Source organism: Drosophila innubila, assembly GCF_004354385.1.
Source record: "Drosophila innubila isolate TH190305 chromosome 2R unlocalized genomic scaffold, UK_Dinn_1.0 1_C_2R, whole genome shotgun sequence".
Taxonomy (NCBI): Eukaryota; Metazoa; Arthropoda; class Insecta; order Diptera; family Drosophilidae; genus Drosophila; species Drosophila innubila.
Window position 1 is genome coordinate 10,592,280 of NW_022995374.1, and position 17,869 is coordinate 10,610,148.

General features: G+C 39.2%; 1 protein-coding gene across 1 annotated transcript; it reads right to left on the reverse strand.

The window, feature by feature from the left end:
* Positions 1-10,949: 10,949 nt before the first annotated feature.
* Positions 10,950-13,186, reverse strand: LOC117782894 (succinate dehydrogenase [ubiquinone] flavoprotein subunit, mitochondrial). Its single transcript, XM_034619991.1, has one exon. It carries the CDS (start codon positions 13,184-13,186, stop codon positions 11,255-11,257), a length of 1,932 nt encoding a protein of 643 aa, XP_034475882.1. The 3' UTR covers positions 10,950-11,254.
* Between the last annotated feature and the right edge of the window lie 4,683 nt (positions 13,187-17,869).

The window sequence follows — 17,869 nt, forward strand, 5'->3', positions numbered from 1 at the left end:
TGAGCAAAGGAGCACGGTTGGACCATCCCCGCCCATCCGGGTGTCGAGCAGCGCGAAAGCTAAACGGCGGGAGGCCCTAGACGAGCGGCCCAGCACTTCAGCAGCAGCAGCGGCGGCAACAACAGCTGAAGCTGAGATCTCTTCCGCCTCAGTGCCCACTGAACGTCGCTTGTCCTAAGCGTATGTCGCGAAAAAGGTGAAAGTGGCCGTGTTACTTGTGGATTATCCCCAGGTAATTCTAAGTCACGGGGACTTGTCCGCGCTTGAGGGGGCCGTCCTGGATGAAGTCATACTGACGGGATGTGACACTGCGGTCTCTTTCGCGGACATTCACTTCAGGGTGGGACACCTGATCATTGATGGCACTGACGAAAATTCAACAGACTGGCTGATGACCGTAGCGTCAAGACTTCAGTCATGGAAGGGCGTACGCCTTGACAGCAGGATGGGAAATGACATCCCATCACCCCATAATATCACGATATTTTGCCCGAGGTCTACCGATTCCTTGTTGATGCTGCTGAGGAATCTAAACAAAATCGAGAACGACGCATGGAGGTTAATATCGAGGAGGAACAATGGGGGTGGCGCCTTATTGGTGCTCGGCATCGATGAATTGGCGAAGGACGACATCATCGCTAGAGGCCACCAACTTTTCATCCGCTACGGGTCAATTCCCGTAAGCGGACTTAGGAAGCTGGTCGACAAAGTTGGTAGGAGGGCCGCACCACCCCAACTGAGCAGGCTGCAACCGCAAGAGAGGAGCCCCCTATGGCGGTACTGGAACCATCTCCCATGGCTGTCGGCGGATCCAGTGTTTAGCTGGCAGATCCCACCAATTCGTTGGAGGATCTGGCCGAGGATGAGAACCTGGCGGATATGACGCTGAAACTCCCGGCCCCCCTCATCATGCGAAATGGATCTGCTTCTATAGTGCGAAGACGCAGTCAGCACTAAGCTAGCCCAGGTAAGCATCCACCGTTGGATGCCAGGATGTTTACCAACCAACAGATTGGGATAGCTCTAGTACAGTAGCCATGGTACAACAATGGCATCAAAGGCCTGTACACAGCCTGACTCGAAGGCAATCTGGAATCGAAGGGATCCATTGCCTAGAACATGCATAATGGTAAGGAAATGTATTAACTATACTATCCTGGTAGAATTTCTCAGCAGGGACTGCGTGCCAATTGCCGTGCAGATGATTGGGCACGCCCGCAACACCGTTTAGACCTTGGCGTACTTCGCCGGAGTTGGAGCTTGCCCGCCACCGGAAATCGTCTGGCTGGCAGAACACTGCCATCGGGTGCGATGCGAACGCTCATTACGAGGTATAGGGTAGCAGAAACAAGAGAGGTGAGTACCTTCTAGACTTTATATTCAGATATAATTTAGAAATTGGTAATGTCTGATCCACACCGACATTTGTAACCAGAATCAGGGAAAAAGTCTTAGACATAACCATAATAAGTAAATACCTTAAGCCATATTTAAGTAACTGGCATTCCTCATCGAATGAATCTATGTCTGATCATACAACCATCCTATTTGAGCTGCAAGTTAATATGGATAGCAGCATACCTGCCCGCAATCCCAGGTAAACTAACTGGGATAAGTATAAAACGACCCTACAGCTAAACCTTTCCAATGGAAGTTCGGGTATACCCCGCTCGCCACTGGAACTAAAATGAGACACGACCCACGTGGCTGTCCAGGCATCCCTGTCCAGAAGGGGCCTAGATCCAACCACAAGCAGATGGATTTCCTCACTGCTGGTATCTAGACAAGCCATGGCAATAGTTCAAGACAGCACTGTTACAGTTACAACCACAAAAGGATGTCCTCAACAGAGTTTTTTGTCTCCACTAGTTAACTTGCCAGCCATGGAATTCAATGTCAGGACTACGCTGATGACATTGTCATCAAAGCGAGCGGCAAATTCGAAGAAAACTCTGCGACATTGTTCAGTTAGGCCTGAGGATAACGAGTGACTGGTGTGGTGAGGTGGGCCTCAATCTCAACCTCGCCAAAACAGTCATCGTACGGCCGGCGTATATATGTCAGGGTCTATGAGCACCTGTTCGACAACGGCCATAGAAGTTTTAATGGAGCTCACGCCACTCCATATTTTCATTGAGATGCAACAATGAGCGACTCTGTTGAGGATAGCACGGAAAGTGGTTGGTAGTAACTGCATCCTCAGCAATAGAGACGCAGAACTGCTTTCAAGAGATCTTTCCCAGTTCGTGCCACCAAGAGATGAAAGACAGCCGAGCATATGCCCGTGTAGAATTTCGAGGTCAATCTGAGCAGCAAGAAGGAATGGACAACACTCGATGAGGTCCACCCAATGAAGTCACACACCATAAAATGGTACACCGATGGATCCCTTACTAACAAGGGTACAGGACAGATGTAGGCAATCTGATATCATACAATGAATCTCAAGAAACATACACCAGCATCTTCCAGACTGAAGTATGTGCGATAGGGAGGTGTGTTGACCTCAATCTCAAGCGCAACTATCGGAATAGAAAAATTGCCATCCTTTCTGATAGCCAAGCAGCTCTAATGCACTCAGTAAGGCGAAAATAACGTCTAAAATAGTGCATGAGGTGCAGACCAAGCCTAAGCAACTGAGTCACACGATAGGCTAACCCTAAGATGGATCGCAGGCCACCCGGATATAGCAGGGAACAAAGCAGCTGACAAACTAGCCAGAATGGGTGCATATAAGCACCAAATAGGTCCAGAAATGTTCTGTGGAATAGGAAGTCACACGATATGGGAGTACCGGCGCAAAGAGGAGAGACGACTACAACGGTCGTGTTGGACGGGGACTACAGGTCTTAGACAAGCAAAGCATCTTCTAGTTAATTATAACCCAAAGCGGTTCAAACAAGTAATCTCATTGGGGAAGAATAGACTCAGGATACTTACCGGTCTCATGACAGGGCATTGTAGATTGAGAAGTCACCTATCTAAGTAAGGAATTATAAGCAACGGAACCTGCCGTTTCTACAATTGCGAGAAGGAATCTTCACTGCATATCTTAGCAGAATGTGCTGCCTTATCTAATAGTAGATGTAACCTTCTAAGGAGGTATGTCCTACAAACAAAGGACACTGCAGACCTCAATCCTATTAAAATTCTCGAATTTGTGCGAGAAATAGGGTGAATGGATGAGCTATAGGCTCAGAAGGGGCGCAAAGGGTCGCAGTGCACTTTTCCCCGCTACAATAATAATAATAAAATAATTAATTGAAATGTGTGTACATAATTGCGTTCATATACAAATTCATTTACATAAATATAAATACTTATGTATATATGTACATGCGCACATTCACATTCAAAAAGAAGCAGAAAAATACAAAAACAACACTGTCGTTTTCAATCATACTCAAACAATCACAAACGCTCAAAAATCATTTCGATCATTGCTACTCGATCGTGACTCGAGCGCTAATCGACCCGAATTGTTCGAAAACAAAACAATCGTACCCGTGACTCGATCGTAAAGAAAGAGACACATGACTCGATCAAACACATTGCGTCCGAGCCACTGAGTTGATTTGATTTAATTTTTCGGACTGCTGTTCAATCATACTGGAACATTCCCGTTGCAGCTCTCTGGCGAGTATACAGTGGCTTCGGTGTCGAGCTCGTATTGTTAATTTGCGCATTCAGCAGGCAGGCTTGCTCCCTGAAAATTTTTGTGATACCTATGATACTTCTGGTGAACGGCAGTGATACCGTATCATGATACCAAATTTTGTGTATCATGTTACCTGAGCATGTATCATAAAAAAAGGCTGCTACTTTTCCCGTCAGATTTTCTTATCAATGTGCAACAGCAGCAGCAGTTTTTCAATAACAGATAATTTATTTTAATCTATTAGATAGTTTTAATTTATTTTCTCATAAATTCATAACTTTTATTATCGATAATTCGACTATCAGGTGTTGGCAGAAAAATGTATTAAAGCGTTCACCACGAAGTATCAGTAGCATACAATTTGTGTGATACTTGATCAGAGAGCCTGTTTTCTGGTAAATGCAACCAATGTGTTTAAGATGATATTAATTATTATCGATAGTTGAGAAAGTTATCGATGTGCTTCTAAATAATTATGTTGGAATGACATGACTCTAGAGTATTGCTAGGTTCTTACTGCTTCACAATGTGACATCGTAATTTTGACGCCTTGTGATGCTTTGCGATACCTGTAAAAAGTGTTCACTTTGGCGTCACAAAAGTTTTGCGTCACAGTGTTGTGAGAAGAAAAATTTGAGCCATCAATGTGAACACTGCTAGCCATTGTGACAGAGCTTCGCAAACCGACGCAAAACCCCACATTTTATCGCAATGTTCACCAAAAGTGAGCACTGAACAAACTCGTAAGCAATAAACTAGTTCCACAAATTGAAAAAAAAAAAAAACAAAGACATTTTTTGTTCTTTGATTTGTTTAATTGTCAATCAATTGCAATTGCATATGTTTAATGGAAATAAATTGTTATATGCAATATTAGAGAAAACGCAACCGTTTTAAGCCGTGGTCGCCGTGTCACCATTCAGTGTCAATCCGAAAGCATTCTAAAGCTCATTGAAGCCGTGGAGGAGTCGGAATGACTCTGGAATGTGACCAGCGCTAATTACAAAAATCGGGATGGAAAAGGAGGCTAGCTGGAACAGAATTGCTGAGCAGCTGCTCGTCGGCAAGAAGGACGCGGTTGATGAATGGAACAGCCTGCGAAACACATATCCGATTTGTTGACCCAGTTATTGCGCTTTTGCTTGGGCTCATCATCCTCGTCCTCCAGCAGCCACAACCCAATAACGGCACATGCCACTAGCTCTGATTCCTTTCGCGAATCCATTTCTTCTAATAAAATCAAAGTTAATTTAAATCACGAGTAACAATGAGAATTTTTGTCTCGAAATGTATTCTGTCAAAGGAGTCGAAAAAAACAAAAGCAATGGTTTCACAATGTGAAGAAAAACCAACTTGTGGTTGTCACAATAGGGTTGGGTTCATTTGAGCTACTTCAACTGAAACAGCTGTTCAAATAATTTTTATCAAAATTGTGTGAGCCTCGGTCAAAAAAAATTTGTGACAGCATGTGACACTGGTGTTCACATTGGAGTGTCACAATTTTATGTCTAAAAATTGTTGTCACAAGGATTTTGATGTTCACATTGCCTTGTGACGTTGTGACACTGTTTTGTGAAGCTTTGTGAGCCAGTGAAAACGCACCATAAAAGTAATGTGATGACATCAGCAAACCGCCACACTACTATGTAATCAATTGACGGGGCAAAATGAACAAACTTTATATCAGCATATAGGAGCAAAATTGAACAACTTATTAAAATTGAGCAAAAGAGCGAAAGTGAACAACTGAGCAATAGATAAGCAATCATAATGGAACATGTTCACTCACTCATTTCAAAGAACAACTCTTTTTTGTTCACTCACTCATGAAGAACCCAAGTCATTATTAATGATTGAGAAATAATATTAATAACTAATAAATAAATGAAAAATGCTTGAAAATAAAAGGTGATAAAAAGTACTTGTGATTATTCAATAGATAATTCCTTATTTATTAATTAGAAAATAAACGCAACCCTTTTATTGTAAAACTAGGTATGGACTTAAGATAAAAGCTGTGCGCTAAATGGCAAATCCATATAAAAAAAAAACAGTTGCTAAATTGGGTAGATAGAAATTTAGCCAGCGTTTTAGCTGATTTTTTCGGAGAACGGATAACACAGAGCTGCCAGATCAAGAAATTGTCGTTTTACAACACTGCTAGCTTTTAGCCCGGGTGACTGCGAAAATATGGAATTGTTCAAACATTTTACGCCTGACAAGCTAAAAATGGCCGTTATTCATTTGAAAACCAAACAAAGACGTCTGGAGTTTTTCAACCAGAACAAAATTGCAAGAATTTTAGCTAAAATTAAAACAATCTGTCGGCCCAAAGTATGTAAATTAATAATTTTTATTTGTAAAAGAGAAGAATCCACACATAACTTTTATGTGTCTTTGCATACTCTTCTTATTTGAATTATAACACACTAAATATCCTACACTTTTGTCATTTTCCATTCCCTATGCCTCCTCAATGTAATCTAATCAGTTGTGCGTTTTTAAAATGTAAACAAAGCACAACTGACGCAACAGAGTTACCATCATAATTTTGGTTATTTTTCTGTGTTGCGTTGGCAACACTGACATTCGCCAGTGACATACCCAGCTTAATGCAATAACCCTTCACAGAGCGGAAACCGATGCTGGATTCTGATACCACGTAGAAGATTCCCTGCAGCTTTCTGTGAAATTAAACGTACGTCCATATTTGGGGGTATTGCTGTTGTTGTTGTCTTGGGTAAATAAAACTCAAAACAAATGAATACAAATGTGAAATAAACTAAGTAAGTTCAGGGCAACGAATGGTGCAGTCGAGCTTCTTGCCCTCAGTAAAGGAATAGAGTTGTGAAGAGAGGTGAGGTGGTGAAAAATCATACGAATCTGCAACAGAAACGGTATTGCTGCTCCTCGTGCTGGGCTGGCGATGGTGCCGGTGCTACTACTTCTGTTATTGTTTTTTATTTCCATGCTCATCTTTGCTTGTTGCCAGCAACAAAAACAATGTAACAAAGAAAACAAAGAGCAAAAAGTGAGAGCGACTCGGCCATGTCATTAATGGAAATGCAGTGTAGCCATGGCCAGCTGCAGCACTGAATATTGGGCACACCATTGGCATTACTCATGCTTCACGTTGGCCAGCATAAAATGAGAAAAAAAAACTAGTCGACCGAGCATACTCGACTGTCGGAGACCCCGTACTTACTATGGCAAAAACTAATTATGGAAAAAAGTTTTTCTTAGTAAGACTTGATATTCGCCCGATCGGTCCTATGACAGCTATATGATATAGGGGTCCGATTTGAACCAACTTCGGGCAGGCTATATAAAGCCAAGTTTTATATATATTTTATTAGTTTGGTTACGATATCTCATAAAACAAAAAAGTTTTTCATACTAAGACTTGATTTTCACCCGATCGGTCCTATGACAGCTATATGATATAGTGGTCCGATCGAACCAACTTTGGACAGGATATATAAAACCAAGTTATAAGCTTATTGCATCAGTTTGGTTACAATATCTCATTAAACAAAAAAGTTTTTCATACTAAAACTTGATTTTCGACCGATTGTTCCTATGGGCGCTATATAGGGTCTGCCACTCCTCCTTCTGCCTGTTACGCACATATTCGTTAAAACAAACACAATAGACCCCTGTACTTTTTTTAAGTACGGGTTCTAATAACAGCAAACGGTTAGCAAAAAGCAGAAAAAACTCATAATGAAATGATGATTGAGAACGTGTTCTTTAAACTACGTGTTTTGATTTGTAAAACGAAAACAGTTTGCTCTGTAAAAAAAAATTCAAGCGATTTTAATTTATTGAAACATAAATTTGATGACCAATCGTTCGGTGTATTCCTATTAAAATAATCGGACTATGATTTTGGCTACATTACAAACTGGACGGAAACAGACCTACTGACGGATATAAGGATGATTTTATACGTGTCCTCTAATTCGATCCACAATTTATGAGAAAATTATAATATCATATGGAAGTGTATAAGAAGTCTAAAAGGAGCCCAAAAAAAAAGCTAATGTCAAAGATAATATTTGCAGTTTTTGTTGTTTGGCCTTGATTATGCATTCCCAGTCTGAACATTGTGCTGACTTCTAACTGTTTTTGTTGTTAGTTGACATTACCAAGGCATTTTCTTGACATGCCAATGGGGTTGGAATTGTAGTGTCTGATGGAGCAGGGCCTCAGATAAAACTTTCTGAAAGTAGGTGGAGATGTAAAAGTATTCTCGAGTGTTTGTTTATGCAAAACTCAATTGACTGCAGAGACAAAACCTCAGGTGAGAAGAAAGCAAACACAATGCATTTCTAAGTTAGTGTCCACCATTTGGTAGCAGTTATGCAAGTAAGCAAAAAGTGCACCACAGCGACAAAGAACAAAAGGAAAACTAAGGAGTACAAATTCATAACACTTTCCATTGCAGCCAAAAGTCAAAACTGAAACAAAAGTCATGCTCAAAAGCAATTTGAATACAAAATGCAGAAAATTGTTTTTATAATAAATGCAATCTACAAAAAATAACAATATCTGTAATCTATTTTAGTTTGCATTAGATTCTCAATACACAACAAATTAAACCCCAACTAAATAATTCCTGGTGATACTGGTAGAATTTGAATATTTCCCACATCCAATACAAATAATTTTTACGTTTCTATGTTTTAAAAAAAATAAAATAAAAATGGTTCTCTAGATACGACGTTGAAAATAAATTTATGTATTTTTTGTTGGAGAAATAAATTGTATTTACCTGAAAAATAAATTATTTATTAATATTACTAAGTTATGCAATTTATGAACATTTTGCTTAGACCACTTCGTCGTAAGACCTCACCGGCAAATAGAATACCTTTCTAAATACTAGTAGCTGTGCAGCTTCATTTTGTTTAGAATTCCAAAACTATCAAAGCCCACAAATTAATATATTCCGTTGAATTTACATTTACAACATTTTTCGTGATATTTATGAAGGGAAAAGTTTCATGAAAAACCCCAGCAGGGAAGAAGCTATTATAATTTTATGGACTGAGTATATAGTATGACTAGCAGGCAGAGAAATGCCAAAAACCGAAAAAATGTGTAAATCTAAATAAAGCAAACCAACCAAATCCAAAATGATTTGCAGTTTCACATAACTAAAATAGTTTGTCGAAATCGCCCTGAGAGGACGACAGACAATAAAGTACAAGTTTGATAAAAAAAAGTTTGGTACAAAGTGAATTAGATTCCTTTCGACGCTTATAGCAAACCTTTCAATGCAGTCAAACAGGATAAAGTTACATGCACATCATATAAGTAGGGAAATTTTTATTTTTTAGTTTCTAAAACTCCAAGAAGAGAACTTACACAATGTTGTTCCTTTAATCTGTATTAAACATAACAAATGTAGAATTGTAAAATCACGTAGACATATTTAGGGTGTTTACATATTTTTTCTATTTGTGTATTTATTAAATATCGTATAAGTCATGTTATTAACATCTATTAAACTTAACACTTTGTGCAACTACAATACTTTTTCGAAGTCAGGAGTCTGGGTATGGCATTGCTGTGTAATTTTTTCGGTACAAATTTTTGCTGTCAGGTCTACTATTTTTATCCAAATACAACGATATATATATATGCAATTAGATTTTTTTTTTTTTAAACTGTTTAGAATTGAATTAAGGTTTCGAAGAACTGTACAGGGGAAAAAAATACTCAGTATGCTTGCAAACAGCACTTAGGGTTAATGCATTTTCATGTTGCCGAGGAACTAACCAAGGAATTTTTCAAAGTTTCGCTTTTTTCCGGAGCCCACATTTGATGCCAACTTTTTATGAGCGCAAGAGGGAGGATTGGGTGCTTAAAGGTACCGCATTTATTCGGGATGAGAGGGTAGGAATCATAAAAATAAATGAAAAAGGTCACTTTGTATTGGTTGTGAGACAATTTAACACAGGCAAATGTGTGTGCAACTGTAATTTTTGTGCCGTTGCCGTCAGCAGCAGAAACAGAAGAAGCAGCAGCAACGAAAGCAACGACAGCACCAATTGTGGAAACACTGTCATACCACCCAAGCACCACCCACATGCTAGCAAATACCACACACAATGTACATATGTGGTACATAGTAAATAGTTTCGGCTTGGACTTGATGTTAAGCTAGGGAGAGGGGCAAATTGTTTGGGTGGTATCATTTTGCTGTTGTTGCTTTTGCTTTTGTGTGGGCAAAGTATTTATGTAGCTTGTTGTTGGTTTTTCATTTGTTGTCCACACATACGCACACAGATACACACCCCGAACAACACCAACACATTTAATCCTTAACAAAGCTCACACACATGTGGCCAAATGAACATGTTAAGTTTTCAACATAAATTATTTCTTTAACAGGCTCTCTGCTCTTTTTTTCCTATATGTTAAACGATCCTAAATGAATATAATTTATTGTGGTCATTAGGACTGGCCATGGCAAGCTTCCCTTCATCCTCTATATATCTGCCTTCCACCACTCACAAATATAATCCATAGCCCAAACCAGAGCAGACATATAAAAATATACTTATGTACATATTCGTAAACCTCTTATGCTAATACAAATGCTCTGATTTAAAATTTTATGAAAAACACTGATTTAAGTCGGTCAATTAATTATTCGATAATCCGAGACAGTTGACAAACAATAATTTTAAAGCGCGGAAAAATTCTAGACTTATGCATAGAATTTTTATTAAAGATAAGAAATTTGAATGCTATTAAATTTATTAACTAAAATTCAACTTAGTGCACTCGATTTTTTATAATCTTTATATAGATTTAATATTACCTACGTATTAACCCTTTATTTTCAATTTACTATTCCCTTCTAGTTGAATAATCAGTTCAAATACTAAGAACTATTTTGAGACCCATTAGATCCAAATCTGAAGTGAAACTGTTATTGTTTAAGAAAAGTGTTTGATAATATCAGGGTATAAAAATACAGACAACTAAATTTGGCATTTTTCACCTTTGGCCTTTCTCCATAATTTTCAAATTGCCAATTTTATAAAAAAAAATCCAAACTCTTAAATAGATACTGAAGGGCTTAATCCTCCCCGGCCAGTTTCTTCATAAGATCAAATATAGGAATATAGATTTCTTTAAAGCATAAAAAAAAAAGAAATATTAAAATGAGTCGAGGCTTGAATTAAATCCTTTGGCTCAATATATTCGGTCATCCAAGCCATATGGTCACCTACATTTTGGAGTTTTGCAATCTAAATAAATAAATAAATTTGTTAGGTGTGTAGTTAATATAAGTTTGGATAATTTATTTACAATAATTCAACTAATTTCCAATTAATGCAGTGGATTATTAAGATGTCATATATCTCCACTTTAGAGACGGATGAGCTATTTTATTCATTTTTCCGTAAAGGCATTCACTCATTTGCTTGCTTGTATTTGTCTGTGTAAGCAGGAGTTCTCCTTCATAAATTGATATTCTCAGGTATCATCAGTGATTTTGATAAAATACCCTAAAATACAAATGACTACAAGATGTAAATAACTCATATGTTGAAATTCTTCTTCGCTTATTCGTTTTACTTAGTAAGTACGCGGAGCAGGGGGAATTGATTTAACGGTGTCATCCAATGTTTCGTCAATGACTGGGCGATATTTGACGGTGGCACAGCCTTCGTCGCCCTCCATAATGGTCATCGTGTGTTTACGCCAATGCTCTGAAAAATCCTTCTTGGTTTGCCCTTCAAGAGGAATACTATAATCGAATTCATCAACGCGTTCTTTGAAGTCTTCTCGAGCATGAGACCCACGTGACTCCTTCCGGTTCTCCATGGCGGTAATGATGTGGATAGCATTGATCAACATATTCTGAAGTTCCAGTGTCTCGACAAGATCCGTATTCCACACTAGAGTTCTGTCATGTACCTTGACATCCTTAAACTGTTCGTAGAGTTCAGTGACCTTTTGCAGACCCTCCTGGAGTAGCTTGCCCTCACGGAAGACCGCCGCATGTTTGGTCATGGTGCGTTGTAGTTCATCTCGGATACAGGCAGTTGGAATTTTCCCGTCGGCATTACGCAACCTTTTGAAGTTTTCTATGGACTCATCAGTGGCATTGTCACACACATCAGGAGGAGTGTCGCCCGGACAGCTGTTGTCCGCAATATCCAAAGCACAAGATCGACCAAAGATGATCAAATCCAGCAGAGAGTTTGCGCCCAAGCGATTGGCGCCATGAACAGAAGCACACGATGTCTCGCCGCAGGAGTAGAGACCCTCGACAATATGAACTTCAGCCTCATCGTCTACATTGACCACTCGACCCATGTAGTCAGTGGCCACGCCTCCCATGTTGTAGTGGACCGTGGGCAGCACTGGGACAGGTTCCTTGGTGACATCCACTTTGGCAAATATCTTGGCAGTCTGCATAATGCCGGGAAGGCGTTCGCGAAGTATCTGAGGATCGATATGATGCAGCTGCAAGTGGACATGATCCTTAAGCGGCCCACATCCATTTCCCTCGAGCACCTCCAATGTCATGGCACGGGCCACAACATCCCGCGAGGCTAAGTCCTTGGCCTCGGGTGCATGCCGTTCCATAAAGCGTTCGCCCTTACAGTTTACAAAGAAACCGCCCTCGCCACGCACGCCTTCAGTGATCAGGCATCCGGCACCGTATATTCCGGTGGGATGGAACTGCACGAATTCCATGTCCATTAAGGGCAACTTGGCCCGCGATACCCAAGCGTTGCCATCTCCAGTGCAGGTATGGCCGGCGGTGGTCGAGAAGTAGACACGCCCACAGCCTCCTGCCGCAACCACCGTGTTCTTGGCAATGAATCGATGAAAGGTGCCATCGTCCAGATTCCAGGCAAGGCAACCAACGCAGCGAGAATCCATCATGATCAGATCGAGTACGAAGTAGTCCACGAAGTAATTGCAAAGATCGGCATACTTAAGTGTCTGTCCATAGAGTGTATGTATGAGGGCGTGTCCGGTGCGATCTGCCACAGCACAGGAGCGTTTAGCAACTCCTCCCTTGCCGTAGTCCAAGGTCTGTCCACCGAACGGGCGCTGGTAGATCTTGCCATCTTTGGTTCGCGAGAAGGGCATACCGTACTGATCGAGCTCGTAGATGGCAACTTCCGCCTCGCGACACATGTAGTGGATGGCATTCTGATCGCCCAGCCAGTCACTGCCCTTCACCGTGTCATAGAAATGAAACTTCCAATCGTCCTTGTCCAGGTTGCCCAAAGCAGCATTCACCCCACCCTGTGCAGCCACCGTGTGTGATCGTGTGGGAAACAGCTTGGACAGCATAGCCGTCTTGAAGCCTTTTCGAGCCAGTTCAAATCCTGCACGCATCCCGGCGCCTCCAGCTCCAAGCACAATGGCATCAAACTTATGGTCGGTCATCTTATAATCTGACTGGGAATCCCGCAGAAGCCGAGATACGTGCAAGAATCGACTGGAACTTCTACACCAACCTTTGAAGGAAGTTCGTACCATAGGCATAACGTGTATTAGATTCATTGTAATTAAAAATTCACCAAATATTTCTTGAAATTAATTTGTTCTGTTTTTATATGTGTGTTAAGATTCCAATACTTTGACTTATGTCTCAAAACATATTTTTTTAATGCGCTCAAATATACATATTGTTAGTTCGTTACTCTATTTGATCAATATCCTTCTGATAAATGTAAGATAAATGTATTTTAGCACTATACATTATTTTTATAGAAACAGTTTATACACCTAACTTCTAACAATGAAAATTTGCTACGACTGTCCGATCAGGTCGAGTTATATACCGATCGAATGGTAAGGGGGTGTAAGTGGGAGGGGAAAAATTTTAATGATTGCAGCTAATGGGACAGTTAACATTTTTTATTTTTTTTAAATTCCTATAAAAAATACGCGTCGATTGATACCTCGATCACCCAATTCCGACAACTAGTTCAAAATATAATTAAATTGGAAATTCTTATGGAACTTCTCAAAATGAGATAAAAAGTGAGTTTGTTTGTTTGTATTGAAGGGGATTTATTCCTTTTCGAAAATCTTGAAATGTTTGTTTTACAACTTTAAAAAAAAGACGCTAGTTTAGCGGAAAAACGCTAAATCCCGCTAAAATTGAAAGCTCAACAGTTTCCAATCCATAGAAGCTACAGATATGTTCTATGAATTAATAGAAAAGTGTGTTTGAGGCCTTTTTCCTAAAGCACTCAAGCAACATTTCACCTGTGAAATAAGGTTTTTTTTTAGCTATTTTTTGCGATTTCTAACAAAACGTCTCTAACTATTTTTATTAAATTTGGCACTGCGAAACGCACCCTTTTTGCTCTCAGTGCACAATGACAATTTTCGTGTTTTTTTTTTTTTTGTTAATTTATACTTTTATTTAAAATTTTTATATTAAACTGAATTTATTTCGTCACAAAATTGGGTATCAGAAATTTTGGTGCTAGAAATTGTTTTCGTAACTAGACTTTTACCTCGTGTAGACGTTTCCTTTGTGGTAAAATAAGACAGCAAAAATTAACAATTGAATAACATATTTATACAGCTTTAAATTATTAACTTAAGTGATAGGAAAGTTAAGTTAGTTAGTGCATTCAAATGGGACTCTTACAGGAGCAGCTTTACATCATACATCATGTGATAATAAAATACAAAACATATTAAAATTGGTAACGAAATTAAAAAATTTACTGATTAAAAAGCGGGCTCCGCCCCCTGCTCGCTCCGCTCGCCCACCCCCGGCTCACAGCGCTCGACAGTGGATACCCTATGCCCAAATACCCTGCACTAAAAGTTGATTTTCGACCAATTATTTCTATGCCAGCTATTTGATATATTCAACCGATTGGAACCAAATCTGGTCGGGATGTGTAATACCAGTCAGTATGGTTAAGATAACTCAAAAAACAAAAAACTTTCTCTACTTGATTTGAACTTTCTAATACTTGATTTTTGACCGAACGGTCCTATAACAACTATATGATATAGCAGATCGATTTGAACGAACTTCAGTCAGGATGTACAAATCTAAGTTAAATGCATGTTCTTTCAGTTTGGTTATGATATCTCAAGAAACAAAAAACTTGTTTATACTAAAACTTCATTTTCGACCTATGGTTCCAATGGCAGCTATATAATATAGAGGTCCGATCCAAAAATAAAAACAAACTTGATCTGCGTACGGTATTCAGGAACCTACATACCAAGTTTGAATTCTCTAGCTCTTATAGTCTCTGAGATCGACGCGTTCGAACAGACGGACAGACAGACGGACATGGCTAAATCGACTCGTCTGTAGAATATATATTCTTTTGGGGGTTTTGCCACGCCTCTTTCTGCCTGTTCCATACATTCTGCCAAATACATTATACCCTATTTCGTCTATTTTTATTTAAAAATTGAGTAAAGGCAGTGACAGACGGTTAGAGTTGATTCTCTAAGCCCAGTTTAAAACTGTAGAGCTGAGATCACATTGTTGTTTCAGCTGTTGTTTGTTAAGTAACACCATTTCTAATATTAGTTGCCATTGTCGTGGTCGAAGTCGTCTTTTTATCATTGGACGAACTAAAAGCTACATTTTTCCACGAAAATCCTCCTAGCGGCAACCAAAACGAACACAAAGACGACGGCAACAGCAAGAGCAACAGCAATGACAACAACAACGGCGTCGGTTGCAAACAGTTGATTGCCATGGCAAACAGTAAACCGGCCTCATCGAGGGGCTGTCGCGGGGTGGCAATCTTTGAGTTGAGTATAGTCGGCGTTCAGGCCATGCCCATGTCGGGCAGTGCAAACATACTTAAGCGAAACGAAAACACGAATTACACTGCTTTTTAGCCCGGCCAGACGAAGGCACAAGCAACATGCAATCCAAACAACGCAACCTAACTCATCGCAATATGCAAATGAGTCTGACCGTGGTCTTACTCTATGGACAAATAGAGTGGTACATGCCGCCAGGCTATAGGTAGGCAGGTCCTAGGCACTGCCAGGGGCAAGGCGAGGCGAGAAACGAAAGACTTGGAACACAAACTCAAATTCAAACTCGAACTTTAGCTTGAACTTTTCAGTGGATATTTCCGACGGCAGTTTGGACTCATAATTGCCTTCGGTTTGCTGCAAAGGATTCTCGGGTGTCTTTTGTGAACCCGCTAGCTGCCTGTTTTGCTGCCTACCCAACAGCCTGATTACTAGGACAAACGTATGTTTGGTTTATGAGTTTACAACCTCAGCCTAATTGAGGCGGGGAAATTCGCTTAGGTCGGCCATAAACTCGAATTGTTTGCAAACACAAGCAAAAAGGATTTGCCATAAACCGGCACAAAACGCGGCTACAATACGGTGTGGTAAATATTTAGGGCAAGGTCGCAGCATAATGAATTCAGGCTTCCGAGTAAGCCTCGCCACGAGACTCAAATCGAAACTGGAACCAATATCCTTTCCATTCCGTTCTTTTTCGGCGAACTGGTCGAACACAGTTTTATTAATGAAAATAGACTGGGTTCGGGTTCTTCAATTTATGACCAGGACTTGCTGAATGAGTTATACAGTTGTGTTTTTATGGATTCATCCAATTCAATACGCTTCGAAATACTCTTTTGTAATTGAAGATTAACTTCAGCTCACTGCCAATGCTTTAATATATTTTCAAAGCACTTTTATCCACATTGGTTTCTTTTTATTAAGTTTCATAGTTTGTTGATTCTTCTCATTTACTCACCAGCATTGCCGTGTTGTAGGCCTGCAGCCGTAAGTCTGTTTGACTTTCAGCGCCACAGTCTGATCAATTTTTTCCCCAATCCCCCATTCCCCTTACTCATCAGTCTGACTCTTGAGATTCATTGACACGCGGCGGCAACTTGAGAGAGAGCAATACATAGATCGAAACGATTGACCAGGCGCGTGATCGTCAAAAACACGAATAAGATATAAATAATTTAAAAATTTAAGCAATAGCAACGTCAGAGTCATAAAAATTTGCATGCAACTCCGAAACGAAATACCTTCTTCTTTTAAAAACAACAGTTTGCTTTCTTTTTTATGCAATAGACCCTGAACCATAATTCGCTGACTAAAGTATAAATAAAATAGGTACAGTTCAGATTTTATTTCATGTTCACAAACTCAAATAGTATGAACCTTTATTTACATAGTGCATTTCACATGCGACATTTAAAATAAAATTTCTTAAATGTTGCAGAAACGGCAAAAAACAACGTTTTAAATCTGGGGATGTTTTTGTCGATTTTGAGAAATTCCTAGTCTAGTGTAGTGGAGCATCAGCCTTCAGTATAAAAAATATTGTTGTTTCTTTAGATACATCAACCAATCTTACAGTTTGTGTGTCAGATAGTGTGTAACTAATTCCCAATTTTGGTTCAAATAGGTTAACTATCTCATATAGCTGCAATAGGAACGATAGGTTTAAAATCGATCCTTTCAATCCATAAAAAACATTCTTTTTTTCACAGATTGTGTATTCTTCATTAACCAAGTTTGGTTGAAATCAAACTACTTTATCATATAGCTGTCATAGGAACGATCGGACAACCTTTAGGAGGAACCACATTTTTTTAATTTAAATATATTTCAACAAAACTCACGATTGTGCATACATCTTATAAATTTTAAGCAACTTAAATTTAATTCGGACCTCTTTTTCATTTAGCTACAATAGAAACGATCGATTGAAAATCAATCAACTTATATTTAGGTACGTCCGTACTGTCTTAAGATTTTAAGATTGCCCTGTGAGTCTCGTTAAGATCTCTTTAGAACCAACAAAGTTATTTATACTAAACTGGATTAAGATTTTGTTGCATTTTTATATGATAAAAATAAATTTAAATATAACAATGTTTTGTAGTATAAAAAATATATTTTGGGATTAGTTTAAGATTTTGGTGTACTTAAACCAGTAGTACTTTAACAGACTTCGATCTGATACAGACTCATTTGAAAAAAGATTTTTGTACATTTTTGAGATCATTTTTACGTGAAAATACCCTGTTTAACTAAGAAAATCTTGAATATTTCTACGTGAAAGACAACTTTGGTTGTTTTTTAATGTAACTCAACTAATCTCACATGTTGTTTGAAACTATTGGTTTAAAATTAAGAACTATGTATGATTGAGTTATAGATATATTTATAAGTTTTCTGAAAATTAAAAGT